Source organism: Manis pentadactyla, chromosome 3 (genome assembly GCF_030020395.1).
Source record: "Manis pentadactyla isolate mManPen7 chromosome 3, mManPen7.hap1, whole genome shotgun sequence".
NCBI lineage: Eukaryota > Metazoa > Chordata > Mammalia > Pholidota > Manidae > Manis > Manis pentadactyla.
The window spans coordinates 112125548-112149577 of NC_080021.1; the positions used below are offsets into that span (position 1 = coordinate 112125548).

The 24030-nt window shown below is 41.4% G+C and overlaps 1 protein-coding gene and 1 long non-coding RNA gene across 17 annotated transcripts in view; one reads left to right on the forward strand and one right to left on the reverse strand.

Annotated features, from left to right (window-relative positions):
• Window positions 1-10493, reverse strand: part of LOC130682928 (uncharacterized) — a 31091-nt gene extending 20598 nt beyond the window's left edge. The window contains exon 1 of the long non-coding RNA XR_008996381.1: window positions 8111-10493. This is a non-coding gene — a long non-coding RNA (uncharacterized LOC130682928). The remainder of the gene's footprint in view (window positions 1-8110) is intronic.
• Window positions 1-24030, forward strand: part of KIAA1217 (KIAA1217 ortholog) — a 638036-nt gene that overhangs the window by 524751 nt on the left and 89255 nt on the right. For all 16 annotated transcript variants that reach the window (XM_036880951.2, XM_036880948.2, XM_036880956.2 and 13 more), the window contains 2 exons: window positions 12760-12958; window positions 16772-16865. In XM_036880951.2, coding sequence (XP_036736846.2) covers window positions 12760-12958; window positions 16772-16865 — 293 coding nt within the window. The remainder of the gene's footprint in view (window positions 1-12759; window positions 12959-16771; window positions 16866-24030) is intronic.

The window sequence follows — 24030 nt, forward strand, 5'->3', positions numbered from 1 at the left end:
GGAGTCTGGCTGGCTTTGTCGGGGAGTGTCCACTGGGCAGCTGTGGCCCATCACTGAGGAGGGAACTGTTACAACAGCCCCAGGAAAGCCTATTAAAACTTAGAGGAATCAGAGTGTGACCCAATAACAGAAGAGTTAGCATGTAACAGTAAGAGGACATTAAAGCTTAAAAAGGACCAGAAGCAATTCACCAGTATATAAAATGCAGAGGCACTAAAAGCAGCTCACCATGACTCAGCCTTTCCTACTAACACTGAACCCAAAATACAGTAACCAAATCTCTGGAGAAGCAGAGGACACTCAGGTGCCTGTCCCCATAAGGACTACTCAAAATTAAAATCACCTCCTGATATATAAGACAGCTTGCCAACTGCCAAAAGGTGAAAAAAGTTCTATTCCTTGTTTTGATGCCGATGTTGGTGAAAACACATCTAAAATTCCCATGTCACACAGAAGCCTGCCTGGGGCAAGAGCAGAGAGCCATTTTAAAGCTATAAATCAAGCTGACAAACTGTTAGATAAAATATGTTCCATCCTCATCCTTTGGCAAATATGCCATCGTAAGTACTTCGAAAGCCAGATTTGATTTCTGAGTTCTCAAAAATGCCAGAAGTTCTGTGCGGGCTCATGAGATGAAGAAGAGTCGCTCACCGCCAACCTGCAGCAAACCTTCCCCCTCCTTATTCCCACTCTGCACATGCGAGGGGTCACCCAGCCCGCGTGGGCAGCCGCCCTCTGCGTGCCCTGCACAGAGCCGGGCCTTCATCGCCCCTCAATACTTGGGGTACATGATCTGGTATGGGGGTTAGGAGGGATTCTGAAGCATGGTGTAGTCAGGGGCCCCTTTGCCAGCCCACCTCTCCCCTCCCTCCCACATTTTGCCCCTTAGTCCATCGGGACTGACGTAATGAGCCCTGCTCTTCCACCCAGTGCATGGCAAGCACGAGGCAAGCTGACCGCCCTCTGACAGCTGGCTCTGGATAGATTTGGTTACTTTTAGTTTTAGGGCCACGAAGGAGATAAAGAAAGCCTTTTTTAAAAAAAAAAAAAGAGCTTCAAAATGAAGGCCAGTGAGGTATGAATTATCCCAGACTGCCCACACACTCTGGAAAAAAGTTCCAAACCTCCCCCTCCAACACCTCAGAAGCAACTGAGAAATAGCAGCCCAGAAGGGCACAGCTGCTCTGCTCTGCACGGGCCGCACCCTCCCGGCTGGCCAGAGCCCCCTCCGCTCCTTCTCCAGGAGCCAAGCAAGGAGTAGATTTGAGTGTTCCTGAGTGTCCCCCAATGGCTGCCTGTGGCCAGACAGTCTCCCTTTGACGCACCCCCTCTCTTCCAGCCCCCCTGACATGAGTGGGTGCACCCCTAGGCCTAAGGGTGACCAAGTGCAGCTGTTTGCACACTGATGGTCCTTTTCCCTGCCAAACTATTTTCCTGAAGGTCCAGAGAGTAGATGAGTTCCCTGAGAGTCATGGCTGACTCTAGAATCAGTCTAAATTACAGAGGACTCACCATTCTAGATTCTGGGGACTAGAATTGCTGGGGACAAGAGCCCCTACGGAAGTCTGAGCCTGGGAAGAAAACCCAGGTGTGGAGCTCCGGAGTGAGAGTGAGAACGGAAAGGACATGGGAAGAGGGGGGCCCCACAGTGTGCTCTTTGGGGTCCGAGCATCCCACATTTATTACTTTCTAAACATGAACTTGAAAAGGTAAGGAGTCTGTCCTAGGAAATGGCACTCCAAAGTGGGTCTTCTGGCATTTGTTTACATTTATCATCAAAGGATGATTTTTGTTTCTTTGTCATTAACCTGACTTAGGATATAAAAATATAAAGAAAGAGTACTGTTCCCACTTACCATGAAAGTTTCCTCTGGAAATTCTTGGTGATCCTGAGGTTTACTCACCAGAAGAGGAAAGTCCACTCTATCGATACCTCCCAATGTCTTTTTGTCCCAGCTTGATGACCAAAAAGTTTGTACCTTTCCAAGAAAAATGATTTTCATAACATGGTAGAAAATAAAAGAAATCCTGAGCAATGAAATTCATAACACTATATAGGTGTTTTTAAAAAAGTACATGAAAGTTATGTGAAACCTGGCATTTCATACTGAAAACTTCTCTAAAGATATATTCATTCATCCATGATAATTACTGGTTATTATTATGTAAAATACTAATAATTTAGCAGAGAAGAAAATAAACTTCAGATTAACTCAGATGGTTTCTCCCTAATGTCCATAACCTCCATGCCTAAAACTGCTCATCAGTGTGAGTGAAGAAAATGCAGGATGTATAAATCTCTTAATAGGTAGGGGTGGTTTATGGACTGGTTTTGAATTATAGCCACTGTCTTTCTGATACTTTGAAAGCCATTCACTAGAAATTCTGTAAAAAACACTTTTCATATCCTGAAATGGTCAGTTAATTCTTTCTGAGACTGTGATTACTGTCCTTTTATACTTTTGCTCTTATCTTTAAGAAAATGTCCTTTAACCTTTTGTGGCCTCTACTCTTTACTTTGTATTTTAGAATTTCTATACCCATTCTTTTATCACAAGCCAAGGAAACTTCCAAACTCCCATAACTGCCTCCAGACTTAAGCTCCTGGGTCAGAGCTGGGCACTCTGTGGAAGGGACACCATTTAGGCAGCAATATTTTGGCATTCTTCTTTAAGAAATGATTTATTATTTAATTTTTTTGAGTGAAGAAGTACAGAAAGTATCACAATATAATAGACACCACTGAAATTAGACATATACTGGCATCTGTTTAACCCCTGAGAGGTAGTATAGCACATTGGTTGGAACCATTAGGAGGGAGGCTAAGTCATGTAAGTCACTTCTATTTGCCTCCGTGTTCCTGATCTGTGAAATGGGCATAATTATAGTAATGCCCTCATAACAATGATTAAATTAGTTAATATTGGAACGTCAGGGCCTGGCACATAGCAAGTGCTATATAAATTTGTGCTAAATTTTAAGAAGAAAATACGTTTCTGTAATTGCATCAGCCCTCTTATATTTTTAAAGAAGTAAAATGTTGTAAAATCTCATCCCCTTTCCTTCTCCCTCCCTCTTTCCCAGAACTAACCATATGCTGAAGTAGGATAACTGCCCTGCAAGATTTATCACTTCTACTGTATTTGGTATATCCATAAACAATGTACAGTATTGTTTTTATGTTATAAAACATTACATAAACAGGAACATGCCACATATATCATTTTGTAACGTTCTGTGTCCACTCAACATGATAATTTTGAGGTTTACCCATGTTGGTAGATGTGGTCTAGTTCAGTCATTGTAACTGCTGTTTACTCTTCCATCATATGAATGAGCTACTGAGAACCAGGTGATGAGGAATGGCATTGCCAGGAGCATCCTGGAACAAGTCCTTGCATGTCAGAATTTTCCTGCAATTGGTAACTTAAAAGAAATAGCCAATTTATCTGATGCACATCTTCAACTTTACCAGGTGCCCCAAAGTGGTGAAAATTTATAATCCCACTAGAAATGAATAACAGATTCCATTCTCGCTAATACTTGAGATTATTAGATTTACTGACTTTTGCCTATCTAATGAGTGTAAAATAGTATGCCACTGTTTCCATTAATATTTCCATAATTACTAGTGAAGTTAGGCATTTTCATATTTATTGGCTGCTAAGGTTTCTTCCTCAATGAGTTACCTATTTATATCCATTTTTGGGTATATATTATTGCCTATTTGCCATTTTCTTACTGATTTGTAAGTATGCTTTATTCTGAAAACCGATTCTTGGAAGAGCCTGTGCGTTGTAATTATCATCTCTCAGACAGAGATTTGTTTTCTCTACTCTGTTTATAATGTCTTTTGTAGTGAAAAATACTCATTTTAATGTAGTGTACTTAAGCAATATCTATGGCTCCTGATTTTTCTTTCTCTTAGAATTCTTTCCCTATCCCCATATGCTGGGAGACAACACCATGTTTTGTTTTGGTTTTTGAATTTTGTAGTTTAACTTCTAGGTCTTTAGTCCATCGGAAGTGAATTTTACATTTGGTGTAAGGAAAGGATGTATTTTTTACTTTTTCCATATGGAGAACCAGTTTTTGGACACTACTTACAGAATAGTCATTTCTCCACGGATCTATACCAACACATCTGTCATGTATCAAGCTTTCAAGCTTTCATAAAACCCATGTCTTTCCCTAGTCTCTGTTTTGTTTAGTATTCCTGTTTGTTCCATCTCTGTGCCCAAACCATGCCTGTTTTCATAGTGTTGATATCTGGTAGAGCAAGGACTCCCTCTTATTGTTGTTCTTCAAAATTGCCCTACTGTTGTTTTAAGTTATATAACTTTTTATTAAGTTATATATTTTTATTAAACTATACTCTCAATTTTTTCTGATGTTGGGGATTGCTGTTGACATATATTGATCTTATTCCATTCCATCCCACTGAGTCCTTATTAGTTCTAATAGTGCTTCTGCAGGTTCCCTTGTATTTTCTGTTATATCATCTGAGGATAATCATAGTTTTGCTTATCCCTTCTAATCCATATGCCTTTTTTTTCTTTTCCTTGTATTAACTGTGCTAGGCAAGACTTCAGATACAGTGATAGCAAAAACTCTGAGTTTAAAGAGAATGCTTCTAATATTTCCTCATTTAACCTGCTTCCTTGAGTTTATGGTAGATAACCTTTCATTAAGCTTAAGAAAGTTCTCTTTAATTCTTAAACTACTGTTTTTTAAAGTTTTTTTAATGTTTTGGATCTTTCTTAACATTTTTCTGACACTATCAAGATAATTATGTGGTGTCCTCTTTATTACTGAGGGACATATTAGGACTAGGTTCTCTAGTAGTAAACCATCCTTGTATTCCTGAAATAAACTCTTCTTGGTTATGATATGTTTTCTTCATCCATTGCTAGATTTGCTTTGCTAATATTTTATTTAGGGGCTTGCACTTGAATTTGAAGTCTTTCTTTCGTACTGCTTTCCTAATATCCAGGTTAATACTAGCCTTATAAATGAGTTGGTGTTGAAATGTTTAATGTAATTGACAGTTCAGCCTGAGTGTAAGACAGAATTCAGTTACAGCTGTAGTTTGCCCATTAATCAGTAATAGCATTTCTCTCAGGGTATTTCCTGTGTTAATTGTTGAATAACCTTCAAGATTAAAGTATTGACTCAACTGATGGTGCAGCAAGTTCTGCAGTGACTTTACCTTGTAAATTCTGCATAGATACATTTCTAGCTCTCCATGTGAAAGGGCTGTAACATCCACTGGGCATCACAGCACCAGAAATCAGCATCCTACACATTCACAACAACCACAGCTTGAATTCCAGAACTCATCAACAGATTCCTCAAGACATTTTTTTAGAGAAATGTCTCAGGATACTTACTTCAATAGTATTGTTGTTTTGCTTGAATCCCAAGTTTGTCTGGAACAAAACAGTTAAGGGGTTAAGCACTTAGGTGCCATTACTCAGTCTTCGTGTTGAGAATGAGTGTCTGGGGGCAGGGTCTCCGTCCAGTGACTGCTGTCTGTCAGGTCGTTGGGAGGGGCAAGACTCTGTCATATTAAACTTCCTACAAACTTTTAAAAAATGTGTTCTTGCATAATGCTAACACAAGTTGCTCCACAATTATTACTTTTTAAAACATGCAATGCATTTGAATTTGCTTAAAGTCGCTATTGCCTGGAATTTTTCAGTCCCTCATATAGACTTTCCTTTAGAGACCCTCCAGCAGTCACCATCGTTCCTCAATTACTGGAGAAGACACTTTAAAGACTTAACAAAGCTTTATATCATCTTTAAATATCAAGTATTTGAATGAAATAACACCTCACTGATACAGGCTTTTTCAGATTCTGCGGCAAAGAGCTGGTGTGTACCCAAATCAAAGACGTGGAATCTGACAGTAAAGTCATTCCAAAAATAGGGAGGACTCAGACTTTCTGCAGAGAATATGTCTTCTATTATCGTTTTCTTGCTTTGTCACCGTCCTGCTTTGTCGTCTACTTGAAAAGCTTTTCCATAGGAAGGGGAGTAACAGCATGGATCCTCACCATGACCTGAGAAGTTCCCAGCATGAGAGGACGTGCCAGAGCTTTCCAAGAAACACATACAGCCTTGTCTTCAAATTTGTGTTGTCTGAAACAAAATGTCAGTGGGTATTAGGTATGCATTGCTGACTTCTAAAGAACAGCATCATTTACAGAGCCACTGTCAGGGTTGGATCACAGAGGGCTGCTACAGGTGCACATGGTGCCTCCCATTCTTGCCCCAATACCTGGCACACTGGAAAGGCTTATCTTGTGAACGAATGAAGACATTTCTACAAGTACCTATCAGAATATTAGACTCTTTTTTTTTAGTCATAAGACTCTAATTCTCTTATGGATACACCACTATGTTAACTATATTGGGATCTTTTGTTTACATTAAATAGCAATGCTGTCCCCATTTCAGATGCTAATGTATGTTCTTGGAACTCCACTGCAAGTTTCTGTAGAAGCAGCCTCCCTTGGCCCATTGTCTTTTGGCTTAAAAAACTACCCAACTAACTAAGATCCCTAACTGGCCAGTCTCTTTAGATCTGTGAGGGTTACCTTTTAAGATGATGAAATCAAAGCACACTTATTTTAGAAAATACAGAGAATATAAGATACTGAGACTCATAAGAAGAGACCATTATCCCCCATGCCCATACCACCCAAAGACAACCACACTTGACATTTTGATGTCCACTCGTCAGATAGGTGGACTTGCACTAAATATGAGGAAACCAAGATTCAGGCCCCTATAAATAAATAATTATCTTTCCTACTGAATATTCTGTTACAGAAGTTGTATTCTTGTTCTTAAAGATTTCCCTCAAAACTATAAGCTTCACCCCCTACTAAACTTAGATCCGTTACTGCCATCAAGGTGTTAAATCGGTTTTTACAAAGCCAGCTCCTTTCTGTTTTGTAATATGCTGTATCACTTAACAAAATATAAAGTTTTTTCATTGTCATGTTCTTTTAGAATTCCTTTTAATTCTGTGCAGTGCTTAGTGAATAAATTTATTAAATGAATTGATTTACTAAATGAATCCCCTAATGCTGGAATTCTCCCCCCACCCATATTTTTCTTATAAATGGTACTTTATTGAGCATCCTAGTAAGTACATATTTCTGCATAAAAGTGTCAAAGTAGAATTACTGGCTCAAACCGTGTGTGTATTTGGGGACTTTTAACACATACTGACAAATAGCCCTGCAAGAAGTGTATCATTTTACTTCCCCAACAGTGTGGTGTGTGAGAGAATGTAATTTCCCAACCCTTGTCAGCTCTGTTCATTTTATTGTAAAAACTTTGCCAACTTCATAGGTATAAAAAGCTTTTATTACTTTAATATTTATGTTTTTCTTACTAAGTTGAAATGGTTAGTTTTCCATCATTAAGTACTTTGTAAGAGCTCTTTATATTTTAGGCATTAGCCATTTGTCACAGATGTAATGCAAATACTGATTTGCATAATCTTTAATTGGATTTGGGGGAAGCTGAAGAATTTAGGTCCTTTGGAATTGTCACCATCATCTGCCTGCAGAAAGTGCCATTTAGGGGAAATTGTAAAAGGCATTTCAGAAGGCAAGCATAAATCATATTAACTTGGCCACATTACAGGGAAAATTGCATTTATTTCAACTGAAAGATATTTGATCATCTACCATCTGATGACTACAGTTACTCATAATGCAGAATTAAACTCCATGCTTGCAATTTCAGTTAAACACAATGTGAGCGCGTATGTGAGAGAAATTAATTCCTCAATTCTTAATAGAAAAGTAAAGGAGAAGTAGTTGGGGAAGATTGCTCAGAGGAGGTAACATGCATGCCAGGCCAACAAGTGGTGGGAAGGTCACCCATTGCCAGCTGCACCACATGAAGCATGAATGTGCATAGTAAGGTCATGGAGCAGCAAGACACCCAGGACAGCAAAAGGAACTTGCAAGGAGTGTGGCATGATTTTGGGTAATAGGCAGGAATAGGATATTGAAGGCTGTATTAGCCCATTCAGGCTGCTCTAACAAATTACCACAGACTGATGTCTTAAAAAACAATTTGTTTCTCACAGTTCCAGAGGCAGAAATGTTCAGGACCAAGGTGCCAGTTGATCTGGTGTGTGGGTAGGGCCCGCTTCGTGGTTTGCAGATGGCAATCTTCTCCTTGCTTCTCACAAGGCATGTAACAGAGAAAAGACAAGCTCTCTGGTGCCTCCTCTTATAAGGCTCCTGATCTCCTCAGGGGGCCCCACCCTCATGACCTAATTACCTCCCAGAATCCCCACATCCTAACGCCATCACACTGGCGGTTAGGGTTGTACAGTATGAACTTGGAGGAGGACACAAACATTCAGACTACAGCAAGTTCACACTGCAAATCCCTGCATGCCCTATTAAGGTCAAGAACAATTTAGAAGATGTCCTACATTCTGGAACTGATTCTGAGATTCAAAAATATATGAGGATGTGACCTGCCAAACGCACTTTGTTTTTTGTAAAATGTGACCAAGAGTTCTTGGGGGGAAATCCACCTTGCCACACAGAGCCACTGAGATGGAAGAGCCCCTAAGGGCCCAGGCTCCTCAGAAGGGCTCCAAGTGTTCTGAGGTTCATTTCAACACCATCACGGAGAGCCCTCCCTTTCCCCAGCGTGTGGATTGTCTAACCACGTGTCAACATTTCCTTCAGTTGGCTTAAAGACAGGACTCTTCTTCCCAACCTGCTTCAACATCTTTAAGCTGCTGGTCAGGCTAAAAGTGTGAGGTCAGTGCAGATCGTCCAGAGAGGAAGGTTAGAGGATGTGACTAAATGCAGAATTTCAGAGGCTGTATGCTTCATGGGTGAGAGCATGGGTTCTGCCGATGCACAGTATCGGATGTGTAAGTTAGTTAAACCCTTTACTAACTGTAACATCAGGCAAGTTACTTGGAACTTCAGAGCTAACTTTTCCTTATCTGTAAGATGGGACACCATACCAACCCAACGGGATGCTTTGCAGATCCAATGACTTAATGTGTACCATTTCTGACACGTAGCAGACATCCTGTAAGTGCGTTTCCCCATCCTCTTCCCTCTGCATAAAAAAGGAGTTTATGAGCTCAAGGCCTTCAGGCTTCCCCTGTGAATGTGGGGCAGCCAGCGCTAACCAGAGCTGGGGAGGTGTGCCAGAAAATGCTGAATCTCATCCCTGTGCCAATGAAACGCCATCATGTATTAAAGAATTCCTTCTGACTTTAAGCATATTTGAATGCCTTTCCTAAATTGAGAAAGCACACTGATTCTCCTGTTTGTAAGGGCATCTTTCCCATCCTCTCTGGAGTATCACGATCTGTAACTGAACTTATGCACCCACCTGGCAGCTGCACAAGCCAGACCCTGAGGTAACCGTAATTTAGGCCCAATTTTTTTTTCATTCAGAGTCTACATTCTGTTTCAAGCACACACACATACAGAATGCAGAAGTGCGAATGAAAGCCAGGTCCTGGGAGTGAGGCCGTGATATCTGACTGCAGGGAGGCCATATGTGGCCTGTCTGCAGGGTTCTCACCCAGGCATAGTTGGGGGCCAGACCTCAACAGCAGTTTTTGCCTTTTGATAAGGCATTAGCTCTCACGTGGGACAGTCACCACATCTCCCATTTGGGGTAAGAACATTGCACAGTCTGTGATCGGACAGGCTTGAAAGGTTTTTTTCTGTAATATGAAAAACAGCATGAGTATTCTGGAAAACTAGCTCCCTGAAGAAGCCAAGAATCAAGACTGTGATGGGCTGAAAGGGAAAATGGAGTGGTTTATGCTCCATGCAGAAGGGTTACTCCAATCTAGGAAACAGCCACTTCAGATTGTATTTCTGATGTGTAGACAAACCAAGAATGAGATTATGAGGCTGTTTACATCATGAAGCAAAAGCTCTTATAGCTCAGATAGACCCCAAATGAACATTACTTTTGGAAACTAATAAATCGTTCATTCATTCATTAACAAACATTAATAAAAATCTACTGTGTACAGGTGGTATCACGGGTACTAAGGATATAGTAGTACACAACAAAAAAAGTTAAAAAACAACCCTGACGTCATGAAGCTTACATTCCAGAGGGAGAGACTGACAATAAATAATAATTAAAGTATGAACTATAATAAATAGCAAAAAAAAAATGTGCAGAAACAGAAATGAAGCAAGGATGGGGGTGTGAATAATAGGTGCAGAAATTTTGGATAGGTGTTGAGGGAAAGCCTTCCCAAGAAGCTGACTTCAACAAATACCTAATTGATGGTTTGGATGGATATAGAACTCTATCCAAAATATTTCCTCCTAGATTTTCAAAGCTCTTTCTCCATTGTTTCCCAGTTGCCGGGTTGCTGTTGAGAAAGCTAATGCCCTTCAGACTCTTGATCTTTTGTTTGTGACTTTTCTCTCCACCTTCTGGAAACTTGCGAGAAGGTTATCTCGTTTCCCCCTGCCATCTGGAGTGCCTCAGTGATGAGCCTGAGTGTGTTGCAAATTTCATAAACCTTTTCGAATTTCATAAACCTTTTCAATCTCTGATCTCATGTCCTTCAGTTTGGGGGGAGAAACATTATTATAAATGTTGCGTAGAATTTCGGTTTTCCCTGTTGTCTGCACAAATCCTCGTTAGGAAGACTTGGGATGCTCTGAAATCATTCTCTGTTTTCCTACAGGTTTTCACCCTTTCTCATCCCTGTCTTTTTGCTCTTTTTGTCCTTAGATTTCATCAACTTTTTATTCCTCACTGAATTTTTAATTTCTGCTACCATGGTTCCCAGGGCTTCATTTATTTTCTACACAGTCCCCTTTTCTTGGACTGTCTCATCTGTCTGAGTCTCTGTTTTCTGTTCATTTTGGTCTTTTCTTTCATGGTCAAAGCTATGGTGCAGTGGCTCTCCCTTGTGAGTCGTCCGTTCCCATGAACGGGGCTTAGTTGTATGAACCGGAAGCCTTTCTCTCTGGGCAGGACTGCTTCCCGATGGGATAACCTTATGGAACCTGAATGTGACTCTTGAAAAATCTGTTGCTCTCTTCTCATCGGCCAGTTGGCTTTCCCAGAGAGGTGCCCCCAGTTTCCTGACTGAGGTGTCAGTCCTTGGCCGGCATTCTAGGAGAGGGCACCTCAGCTGCCCTCCCCTGAGCCTGGGGAGCCAGAATCCACTCTGCTTGGTTCAACCTCTTCAGTTGTCCTCTTTGGATATGGGGAGCTGCTTGGCTGAGATGATAGAAAGGGAGATGTGGGCAGGTTGCTGCTCCATTAAAAAAAGAAGGTGCAGTCCAGCCTCGTGCTCTCCACTCACTCCATACTCCTCCCTTGAGAAGGATCTGGTACCTCATTTCTTGAATCTTTGGTCCTGCATGTTTCCTGTGGAGCCCTCCCCTTAGAGAGGTGTCAGCTTTCTCTTTTCTGCTATTGTTTTCCTCTCATTCCCTCAGTTCTTTGATTCATGCTTTTTTATTCCTCATTGTCATTTTAATGGGATTTCAGGAAAAAGTAGAGATGAATAGGTTACATGACTGCCCTATTTAAGCAGAAGTTATATTCTACTTTCTTTTGAGTCTCTCCTGCCAAAGCTTCCTCTAGTAGTAAATCTGTCCCCAGTAGATCCTCACAAGAAGGAGGGTTCAGAATAAATGTCAGGATCTTTAATACCCTATTTCAGTTAATCTGTTTTGGAATAACAAGTGACCCTAGACATAATGACTTCAAGTAATGATTATTTACTTGCTCATGATTCTGCAATTCCGAAGGACGTGGAGGGGGCATCTCATTTCTGTCCGTGTGACCATCAGCGGGAGTTCCCCTCCCCAGATGGTTCACCCACGGAGCTGGTCAGTGAACCTGGCTATACAATGGGTGCTCAGTGGGGGCTGTCGGTCAGGGTGCCTATCCCTCCATATGGCCTCCCCAGATGGCTTAGTGGGCCTCCATAGAAGCTTAGTTCCATGAGGGAGCATCTGAGACCACACTCAGCAGGAGAGCAAGCTCTCCTCTCCTGTGCAAGCATTTACCAAGCCACCATTGTGCTCCATGCTTGCTAATGTCCCATTGGCCAAAGCAAGTCACGTGGCCACACCCGGCTTTGGGAAGGAGCAGGAGCATGAATGCTTGGGGGGCATGGCTCTCTGGGAGTCACATACCCGCTGGAACTCTAAAATTCTATGATCCTGTGCTTGTGCTTTTCTTTGCATAACTGACTTGTTTCATTTTCTTTCTGAAACATTAAGGTGCCAGACTTTTTTCTTGTAGATGGTTTCCTTAGGTATAAACATTCAATAAATATGCATTAGAGCCACAAAAACATCATAGCATTTCCATATAACATGCTTCTGAATGGACTGTATTAAACTATATAACTTACCCATTGCTAAAATGATTTTGTTCCTAGTTTGTGAGAGACATGTAGAGAAATCACCCTGCAGGGTCAAATTCCTAAATACACCTTTCAAGGGAATTAAGTACTGGTTTTGCTTTAGACTACCAGAAGTTAGCTTCTTGTCCTTTCGGTTTTATAATAGTTGAAAATTAGCCTCCCTAACACCTGGACTCCAAAAAATAAAAGAATAACCAGAGAGTGCATTCCTTGGAAATCCCTCACGTGCGTGCTCTCTAAGCTTGTTCTGATCGATTCTGCAGGTGGTAGGTCTGTTGGGAGTGGGGGAGCTGTGGGTCTTGATCCCTGACTGATAACTGCTCATTTTGCATACAGGGGTTCTCTATCTTCAGTATGGAGATGAAACCAAACAGCTCAGGATGCCGAACGAAATCACAAGCGCAGACACAATCCGTGCTCTTTTCGTAAGTGCCTTTCCACAGCAGCTCAGCATGAAAATGCTGGAGTCGCCCAGTGTCGCCATTTACATCAAAGACGAAAGCCGAAATGTCTATTATGAATTAAACGATGTAAGGTAAGCATGTACGCCATGTGGCACTCAGCATTGCTCCCGTTTGCACTGAGGCCCAGTCTCTCCAGTGAACTGAATACTGATCCAGCGATGGCCCTGATAGCCAGGCTTGTCTGGCCCAGGTGTGAATTCCCTGTGTGGTTTTCTGTAATTCATTTACAAGCTATGGCTTAATGAAGATGAGGGCAGACTTCTCCCACACAGATCTTTGTGTGTTACTCTGAAAAATGTAAGTAATGGTCCAGTGCTCCATTTACCTAAGGATTAGGGAAACTAAGGCTCCGAAGGGTGGTGGAGAGACTTATCAGCATCATGAGTGGAAGGCTATCCTGATACTGGCACTTCTCTAGCACTCTTTACCTCCCAGAGCCTGTGGGCATTTTACGTAATGGTCCCACTGCACCATTATTTGCATGAACAAGTTGAAATAAGAACAGTGGACTCTATGCTATTGGCCATGAGAAAAGAGGCTGAGAGGTGCTCTCCCTTTCCATCTGTTTCTTAAATAGTTGGCCTTTACCTAAGAATCTCACTTTCCAGGTTGGCTTCTCTGGGGCCCCCATTACAGTAGGCTCTAAAATGAGACTAAAGGGACTCAGGCTATTGCAGGTGGCAGGGAAATAAAAACATTTTTATCCACTGGAGTGGTGTTGTGTATAGAGCAGAAGGGTCCCATCTGATTTCTCTCAGCCAAACAGCCTGAGAAATAGGACTTTAATCAACACAAACAAGCAGGTGCTACTAGAGCCTCTAAACATTTTAGAACTTAAAAAAATTATTTAGTGACTAATCCAGCCCTTTGATTCCATAGGATCAGAAACTCAGATGTGTAGATTAAGGGACTTATTCAAGATCACACAGCCAGTTCATTTGTAACCCCAGTCCCAAACCTGACTGTCCACATTCTTGGTCAAGAATTTTCTTATTTTCAGGAATGTTCCCTCTCCTGCTCATCTGGGCTGCAGCTTGGATTTCTGGGTTCCTTCCCTTTGGGGATAGCAGACTGTCCTATTTCTTCATTATGGAATTAATGGGAACCACTTTAAAAAATAATGCCTGTAGTGCCTAATAAACATAAATTGATAAACATTTATTATTGTGATCATTAACAATGATCACAAATGACATATTTAGGCAGGTGCCAAGGTGTGTGAGTAATTTAGGGCTTTCAAAATTTGACAAATGCCCTAAGGTATAGGTGCTACATCTATTACACAGCTCTTCCTGCTTTTTAAAAGTGTGTTTAAATATTAATAGGTATCAGAAAATTCATGTTTGTTTTTGAAATAAATTATTAATCATGCTTTCATCAAAAAAAATTCTGAATTTATAAAGCATAAACATGAAATAATCACATTCTATTTAAAGAGCATGTTCACAGTAATATAATTCCATGTAGTGTGTTCACCTGGATGTGCCATTTTACAACATCTTTTTGAATTTCTGCATTTTGCAGTTAGAGGAACTGAGGGGTGTGACAACAATAAATGCACATGAAACTATGCAAAACCACTTTCAGTTATGGGACTCCAGGCTGATGAGGTGACTATGAACACCTGGACCCGCTGTCTTGCAACCTGTGTGAGAACTTTTATATTACAATAAGCCATGATTTTCTAGAGCCTTTCCCAGTCCTCAAAGTCTCACAGCTAGGATTTCCTTTATCCATTCTTTGAGAGTGTCGGGAGGTAGTCACAGAGAGAATGGGAGGGAGGACAAAGAGGAAAAGGCCCACAAAACTTCCACACTAAGACGGTCCTTCTTAATGCGAATTCAGTTAATGGAATACACACAAGCAGTGCTTGGGAGAAAAAATGACCACTTTAAACACTAGTAATTTTCAGTTAATATGTTTACATTTGTAAAAATGATCTTGTTGATCCTTATGCTGCAGTGCTGACAGCCGAATTTATTTAAAAATTTCATTTAAAATGTTTAAATGAAGAATCATTGATTTATAAATGTGTCTATAATTTTACTTTTCAGTGTTTTCATTTACATATAAGAAATGGATCTAAAAATACCAAAATGGATAAAAATGGCTTTATTTGGTGATGACTATAATGTTTGTGCTAGATGATCCCATGTATGTCCTTTCCAAAGAATTATTCTATTTCCTTGCTTTTATGCATAAAATGCCTGTTATATTTTATTTAAATGGTAGAATAAATTATTACCACCAGCATTGTATAAGACCTCCCCTTCCCCCAAAAAAGCATGTCATGTAGATTTTACCTGAAGACGTTGGCTTTAATCTTCTAAGCCCAGAAACAAATTTCATTTCACATCCAGTATATTTGAAGTGAGACTGTCTTTGTTAAACATTTGGCTATTTCATGATTATGTTGGGTTCTTCATATTTTCTGTAGGGAAATGCTAGAGTTTCGGGTGAGAATCTGTGTTGTACGTGTTGTCATGATAAATGCAGTCTGGGCCTTTGCAGTTGGTTCATCTCAAATGGACATGTTTCTCAATCAAAAACCAACTTCATGTATTTTAAGTACCTTTGGGAACATCCAAGGTATTTTTCATGACTCAAGTGAGCATTTCATTTTCATGTCATCACTCAGGACATTTCCCCCAGCCACGGGTGAGTTCCTTTATTGAATCCCCACGTCCTTACCGTCTGTGAGTTCTTCCCTTTAGAATAACCAAGTCCTTTCTAATTACAAGGATGGCATGCTCCTCCTTAAGCAGACTTCTAATGAGCTACTGGAAATCTGGAGCAAGGCTGAACTAGTCAATGTTGCAAAGCAATTACTGATGGATATTTATAGGGAAGCAAGACTAGTCTAGGAATCCTCCATTTAGTTTAAAGCAAAAATGTAACCCAATAATCCCCATGATTATGATCAGCCCACAAAACACGTAGCTGCACCTGGAAGAAAGGAATGCGTCTCCTACACACTTTTCCCTGAGCTCATGACCCTGGCTTTGGAAGGAATCATAGGGTAGATGGTGCTGAAAGGGCCATGGTGGCCCCTCTGCTGATGAGAGCTGAATACGGGGAAAGAGGTACTTTGTAAATATTCACATGCTCTGAAGTAGTTGTAAGGTAGGCTCTGACAAGATGTGGGTTTTGTCCTTTGCTGTCCTGTGCTGTGGTATGACTAGGTAGCTCTCAATACTACTTTCAGAGAGAGGGACAGACAAGTGGAAGAATTTATCTGCTGCTATTTCTTCTAAATATACTGCCTATCCAGTCGCTGAACATGCATATAGAAAAATGTTTTTAAAATCCCACCATGGAAGAAATAAAAAAGGCATTGTCAAGATCTAGATTTGAACTTTCTGATACTTTTTTTGCCCCCGGGACTGCAAATACATTTTCTTTCCCTTGTTGGAACTGTTTGAAGGAAAAAAAGTAATTTTCTTTTGTGTGCATTCATGAGATAAGCAGGAAACCAGGTGTTTGGGCAAAGTAAACAATTAAATTATTTAAATATTAACTAAATCTCTTTGAATGTATTGTAAATATCAGAGTTTTATTGTCTCATAAAGTGTTAGCTTTCCTTGCTCAGAATCTTGAAAGAAAGTTGATGCTACCCGATATTTAAGTGTGGAGAACCGCAGGGAAAGGATAATGCTTTCCTGAGGAAAAAAAAAAGGAAAGAAAAACTCAAGTCATTTTTCTTCTCTTTTTTATTTATTTTTGCCTGTTTTATGGCAAATGAACATTTTTTTGTCTGGTTGATTGTCGACAACCACTGGGTTGTCTGTTGATACTTTTTACCTGGTTCTTAAGGGCAGAAAAAAGGAAATGGCCAGAGTAAGGCTCCTTTCATTTGCCATAGTCATTGATGTTTTCGATTCCAGGAACATTCAGGACAGATCGCTCCTCAAAGTATACAACAAGGACCCTGCACACGCATTCAATCACACACCGAAAACTGTGAACGGAGACATAAGGGTAAGTGTTCTTGTTCTGTTTTTAATGGTTTTTGGTGGGTCAAACCACCCCTTCTTCTGGTAATCCCGACGTCATTGCACCCCCGCCCCCACCAGGTTTCGGGGTGTCCTAAAGGGACTCGTTGCTGCTATCCCATATTAAATATTATCAAATCTTATGTGGAACATGTTAAGAGTTTAGTCCAGAAATCTGCATGATTTGGGAGCTAAAATTCTCCAGATTCAGATCTTCTTGGAGGATTATCCAAACATTCAATGCACACAGGGATGTTTTGAAGAAAAAAGAGCAGAGAAACTGCAAAGGCAGATTTTAAAATCACGTCAATGCAGGTCCAGTAGAAAGGAATTGAGTTTCTAACAATAGTACCATATTCCTCTCCAGCTGTACCTCCCCCCACTCCACACACACATGCACAAATTTAGAAGATGCGGCAGCATTTTATGTCATCCTGTGTAAGGATTAGCACTTGGCTGGATGCTGGAGTTTAACTAGAAAAAGTAAATGAATAGGTTTTATTGGCAGAGAAACCTAGACACTGTTTGCCTCGTGTTGGAGTGGAGTTCCTGAGGGGATGCTGCTCTGCCTCCTGACGGTATATCTATTAGTTGTATACTAATGTACTATTACTGCTGTATACATATATACTATTGCTGCTATAACAAATTAATGCATGCTTAGGGCTTAAAAGGATACAGATTTACTATCCTACAGCTTTGGAGGTCGGAAGTCCAACATGGGCCCCAGGGGACAATACTCAAGGAGTCTTCAGCAGACTGTCAACTTTTCTTTCCGGAAGGTCTAGAGAGAAGTTCCTTCTCACCAGCTTCCACCCACATTCCTCAGCCTCCTCCATCTTCAAACCTAGCAAAATAGCATCTCTCAGACACTCCTTCCATCATGACATCTTGAACCCTCCCTCTTCCACTTTTAAGGACGCTTTGATTACATGGGGCCCACCTGATTCTCCAGAATAATCTCCTTATTTTAATGTTGCTGCTTGGCAACATTAACCTCCCTTCTGGTTAGAGGTTTGGGGGATTAGCATGCAGACATCTTCGAGGCACCATTGTTCTGCCTACCACACAGAGTATGTGAGTTTAGGACCAAGCGGCCAGAAGGTCCAATAGAAGGCGCTGGAAGAATTGTCTTTGGAATTCTGGAGTGGGGTATTAAAGATGACATTGTGGGATCAGAGCCTACACTTTTGGGGTAAAGGCATCTTACATACTCAATTGCTGCCTTTTTATGTCAGAAGTGATACATGACTTGAAGTGAAGGCTTTGTTGCTACTCAGAAAATGTAGGACTTTGAGGTGTATTTTTAGCCAGTTATATTTTAAATGTAAACCAACGCTACATGAGGACAGACTGAGTCAGGCTCTCACAGAGCATGGACCAAGTATTGCTGAACCCTAGGCCTTTCATTACTTTGTTCTTCGCTTTCTCGATGACATTCTTAAGTCCTTGCTCCCTTGAATGGCTCTATTTTTCGATGTGTCTAGCCTTTGGACTGGAGTTTCATGGTGCTCAGTTTGTTTCTGTTATGCAAAGCTCATACAGGGGCCCCAGAGTTTCCTGAAAATCTTGTTTATGACTGGGGAGGACACCTGTTTTAACTCTTAAGCAGATGTGGTACCTACATAAAGACCAGCAGTAAGCATGGAGAGAATCAAATATTAACCATATGGACAAAGCCTATTAGAATTCAGAACCTTTGCTATGGATTCAGTTAAGCTCTTCTGTTTTTACTTTTAGACGAGACCATAGTAATCACTTTCTGAGTTGCCCATAGCCCACTTAAAACAGCAGCTTCTTTGTGTGAGAAAAGTCAACTCTTGTCCCCAGATGAGGAGACAACTGCTCACCAGCTACCCCACAGAAGAGCATTCAGGTGTCAGTGAAGGCTACTGAGAAATGAGAACTACAATGCAGTTCAAAAACCAGCAAGATATGGTCATGCCTACAGTTTGTAACTTGGCCTCCATTCACGGATTCCAGAAGCTAAAAGATGTGGAATTCTTTCAGCCTCAGCTTTTGGCAGTGGAAGTTGGAATTCTCTCTCCTTCCTCTGTGATGAGTGTGGCTGCCTTGCATTGAAGGGAAGGGAGCTTTGTTGAGCCCTGCCTGGAATACAGCTGCATACCCTCATTGCTCATGGTAAAGAACCGAAATAGAGAACAGAGTAGGATCAGTTGCTGTAGACCAAACCAAGCTGCATGGCGGCTTTGGGGAGCTCCAGCCCCCGTATGTTTGCAATGGCGATGCAGGAATTTGAAGATAACTTGCTCACATGAGTTGGCTATGCAGCCTTGTGCCTGATGCCATTAGCCTTCACCCACCAGCCTCCAGAGGCAGCCTGGGACAGCCCTTCCAGCTGCCTACTCATTATTAGTAAACACACATACCAGGAAAAACATTGGCCGTCCACGCAGAGGGGCGGGACCAGCAACAGCAGAAATTTGCAGTGACCGCTAAGAATCAATGTATTTAATATCTTGCCTGTGAAACAAAAGAAAATGTAAGACTCAGTCTCAAGCAGTCAGTTCTCCAGAGCAGTTCCATGATGGTAGTGGTGTTACTCAGGAAGCACGTTAGATGGAAATACTGACTCTAGGTTGTGAGCCTCAGAGCGTGCACGGAATAGATGCTTGATGAGGGAAACCTGTCTAGCTTTGCATTTTACATTTAGTTGCGCCCTTTTTGAGGCTAGTCTGTCTAATGAGACGTGGGGTCCTCTGCTGGAAGTGAGAACACCAGCCTCCTTATTCTTTACGTGTGGGTGCAAATCACCCTGATCAAATTTAATCACATGGCTTTTGTTTTGTTACGTTCGATAGTAGCTTTGATGATTGGGTTTCTAAGGGACTGAGCTCACCATATGGAACAGGCCCTTTGGCAAAAATGATGCATGTACTCACGGAGTTTTTAACTCACAAATGTACAACTCGAAAATGAGCCAGACCATTTTGTGGCTCTTAGAGGGTGCTGGTGACTTCCTGTTCACCAAACCTAGTTTTTTTTTTCTGTTTTCAAACTTTTCCATCTTCTTATTTGCCTTGAGATTCTCCACTTCTATTGTTCAGTTCTCTCCCTCCTATATGTCTTTAATTTTTACTTATGTGTAGACTGTTTCCAGATTTGCATTAAGACCACACTCCCCAGAATTGGTCGGGCATCTTAAATTACTTCTGAGTACCCAAATCAGTTGCTGCCTCCCAGATCTTTTCTACTGGAGCTCTGCTTTTGACACTAATGAACGGTCTCCTTAGAAACATCAGTCTCCATTACACTGCCATTTCTAAATCCCTTGCCTACATCTAAACACACCTCAGCCTCCCGCATTCACTAACTCTTCTTCCTCTTACCTCCTAGATGTCTTTAATGTGTTCAGGCAGGCTTCACCAGTGGGTGTGTGTGGGTGTGGGTGTAATTTGCTCTTTTTTTTTAACCTAGGCCTTTTCACTTGTGACTCTTACCTTACTACTGATTTCACCATTCTATGCATGTGAATGACTCTTGACACTGTATGCCTGGCTCTGCCATTTCTCCAAAGACCCAGATGTTGAACTTACCAGCAGCTGCCTCCACGTGGACATTCTCGCAGTGTTTCCAATGCCTCATCCTGTTGAAAAAAAAAAAATTCTGAACCTTTTTTCCCTCCCAAGCTTCTCTATGTGTGTGAATGGTGGAATGGCTGTGCCAGGGTGTGTAGTTGTGTGCACGTGCATGGGTGTGCTTTGAGGGGTAGGAAAGGAGATATGTGAAAAGCTGAGTCACCAGCGATTGTTCAGTCACCTAACTCCTGTTTCCCAGCATGTCCCAGGTCGCTGGAGCTCGTCCATTCCACTTGGTCTGGCCGTTTCCAGAGGCCCCTTCTGCCACTGCCTGCACCAGTACTCTTAAAATGGCTAACTTTTGTAAGCAGTTACTAAGCACTTTTATGGGTGATTTCATTTAATCCTCAAGGCAACATTTTGCGGCAGTAATTGGTATATGCGTCAGGTTTATAGCTCAAGAACCAGTTGCTTAGGTATGTTAAGAAATTTTCCCCAGTTTGCCAACATAGCTAGAGAGTGGCTGAGCTGAGAGTTGAACCTGGGCTCCAGATCCCAGGCTCTTAGCAGCCCTCTTCTGCTGCTGTGGTTACAGTGTTTATTGTTTTTCTATTGGTCAGTTTTGCAACAGCCTTTAACCACTCTCCCTAAATCTTACTCCAGTCTAACAACTGCTCCCCAGATCGCCTCCCCAAGCCCAGCTTCCCACTGTTGGGAAACAGTTCTGCAAAAACAGCATAGCCAATGCTCAGTACCGTCTTCATTCCAACAGCCAAGCAGAGCCGTCTCCTGGTGGGGTACCTGAAAGAGCCTCTCTCTTCCCACATTTCTCCTTCCCCTCCTTTGAAAATGCCACCCACCTAACATACTACAGGACAATTGTCTGGTTCATTCAACTAACTGCTGCCAAGAAAAAAGGGTTAGTGGGGACACTGTTAGTGGTCTTGGGCCCCTTCTATACCATGACAGCCAAATGCCTGTGAGCACCACGTTTGGATCCCAATTGGAACAAACCAACCGTCTAAGACATCTTTGGAACTGTTTAGGAAACTTGAACATTTGTTAGGAATCAGATGGTATTATGGGATAACCAGTCATTCTCTTGGTATAATAATGGCTTGGTTGTTATGTTTTTAAGAAGGAGACTTACTAAAGTATTTAGAGGCTATACTGCATGATTAGTGGGACTTACTTCCAAATACTCCAGCAAAGCAAACCCAAAGAATAGACATAGATGAAACAAAATTAGTAAAAGGTTGAACAATGTCAAAGCTGGATGATGGGAGTTCATTCTGTTATTTTCTCTACTTTCTTTTAATGGTTGAAAATTTCCATAATAAAATGTTAAAAAATCAAAACTTGCTCAGAGGCCAAAAGGCTGCATGCTCTTTGAAGCCTGCTCTAATGCTCTGTCAGAATTCTTCTCTCCCTTTTGGGGGGCATGTGACACATTCTTCTGGTGTTATAATTATTAGATGTATGTTCATGTCATCCACAAGACCAGGTTCTTCAAAGGCATAAACCCTCTCAGGTTCCTCTCACAGCCCCAGTCACAGTGTGTTATGCATGGTGAGTGTAAACACTTGTTAAATGGGAAGCATTGAGGATTATAATGATACTGGTAGAAATGCTGTATTATTCATTTTCCGTCATTCGTGAGAACCCACTGTAAATATATCTCTCTGTTCTCATCACCAGAAATAGTTGTGCTTCTCCTGGTTTATTTTTATCATATGAACACTTTGAATCTTGTAAGTGATCATTTTCCCTCTTTGTGTTGCTACTCTAAAGCTTAGAATTAAATTTGTGGTCCACCCACAGCAAGCGTACAGGCACTGTGGCATGTATTTTGTGTGTTGGCTTTGTTCCTGGCCTCTTTTAAATTTTTTCTGACTTTTTTTTGTCATATGTTCCAGTTTGACCTTTTTTTGGCAAAATTGTAATAACTTATCTATTAATTTCTTTGTGATATCAGTCAGGATATAAGCTGTATTTTTTCTATACCATAGTTTTTCTGGATATAGGATAATAGACCTTCCTGTGTCTAAGCAGTGTGTTAAGTACTTTACATATGTTTAAATTGACAACTCTGCGAAGTAGGTATCCTGACTGCATTTGTACAGGTGTACAAGGGAGGTCAGGGAGCGCTTTCCCAAGTCCATACTACTGGTAAATAAATCTCAGACATGACATTCGAAACCAGTTATTTGACTGTTTGTATTCAAAGCCACAGCCTCCCTTTCTTGAGGTTTCCATTTACATTTTGCAAGTTTTGAAATAATGCTCCTAATAAGGTTTTCAAACTCATAAATATCCCTTCTTACTATTTGTTTCACTTCTTACTCTGTTATGTGTCTATTTCATGGCATCTTTTTATTTGACTTTACTCCATTTTGTTCCCTTCAAACGGGGTTGAAAAAATCCCCACCAAAAAAACAAAAACAGAAACAAAAAACCAGCAGGAGCCACATGTGCCATTTAGTATGTGTGTCTGAAGTGGCCATGCCACAGGGCTCAGATCTCTGCTTTCCACAGGGCAATGTTCTGGTTGAGAAGAAGGTCTTGGGATTTGGAGAGCCAAGAAGTAACCCCATAGAGATGGAAGTTTCAGAGAACACTCCTTGCTCATTTTCCCTCATTCTTCAAGGTCCTGCTCCTTGACACAAGCACCATGGAATTCCCTGCACTCACATAGTGACGGTGCTAAGAACTGACCTTCCTGGTGTACTGACTCCTCAGGGACCAGGTACCTGTGTGAGCCTCCTGCTAGTATTTGCTCTCATTTGATATTCAAGACAACCCAGTGTGAGAGGAATTCTTATCAGCCCCCCGTGTTCAGTGTGAGAGCTGAGGATCAGGGAGGTTCAGGAACTTGCTCAAAGCCGCACATCTCATCAGGGGCAACTGACCTCAGAGCCCGGCAGCCCAACACTGGCTTTGGCAGGCTCTCTGCTGCCTTCACCATGAGTGTCCGTGTCTGCCCCCACTTTTCAAAAACCTAACTCAGAAGCCCACTGTCTTCACCAAGCCTTCCCCTACGCCTCTTTTCTGCGAGCCTCACCTGCTCTGAACTTCCCCTGCCCACCCCCTTCTCTTCCCACACTCACTTCATCCTGCCTGCATGGTGATTGTTAACGTGCACACCTTAAGTTCCTTTCCAAACATTAAGCTTCTCAGGGGCAAAGAATTCCATTCACCTTCACACCCTCTATGTTTCCCTTGGACAGTGCCCTGCTTTGAGGAAGTTCTCATTAAATATCTGGATTAAAAAAGGGGCTAAGTTCAGCACTTTTCCTGTCACAAACTTTCAGTTAATGCCTTATTTGCTAAGATCAGTACAATGATATGTAAATGTAAACGTCAGAGGTTTATAACACATTCCCTAGTTTATTCAGCTGTAGTGCCTGACCAAAACGAGAAATGAAAATGTCTGTCTAGTCCTCCCCAAATTCCCCATCCTATAATTTTAAAGCAATTAATAACCCTAAAGTTTAAGATGAGATTAACAGATTTGTCAAATTAAAATAAGCAATTGCCAGAAATGCACACATATCTGCTTCTTTGAAAAATTTTGTTTTGGGGAGTTAAATTCACATAGTGTAGAAAGTAAGT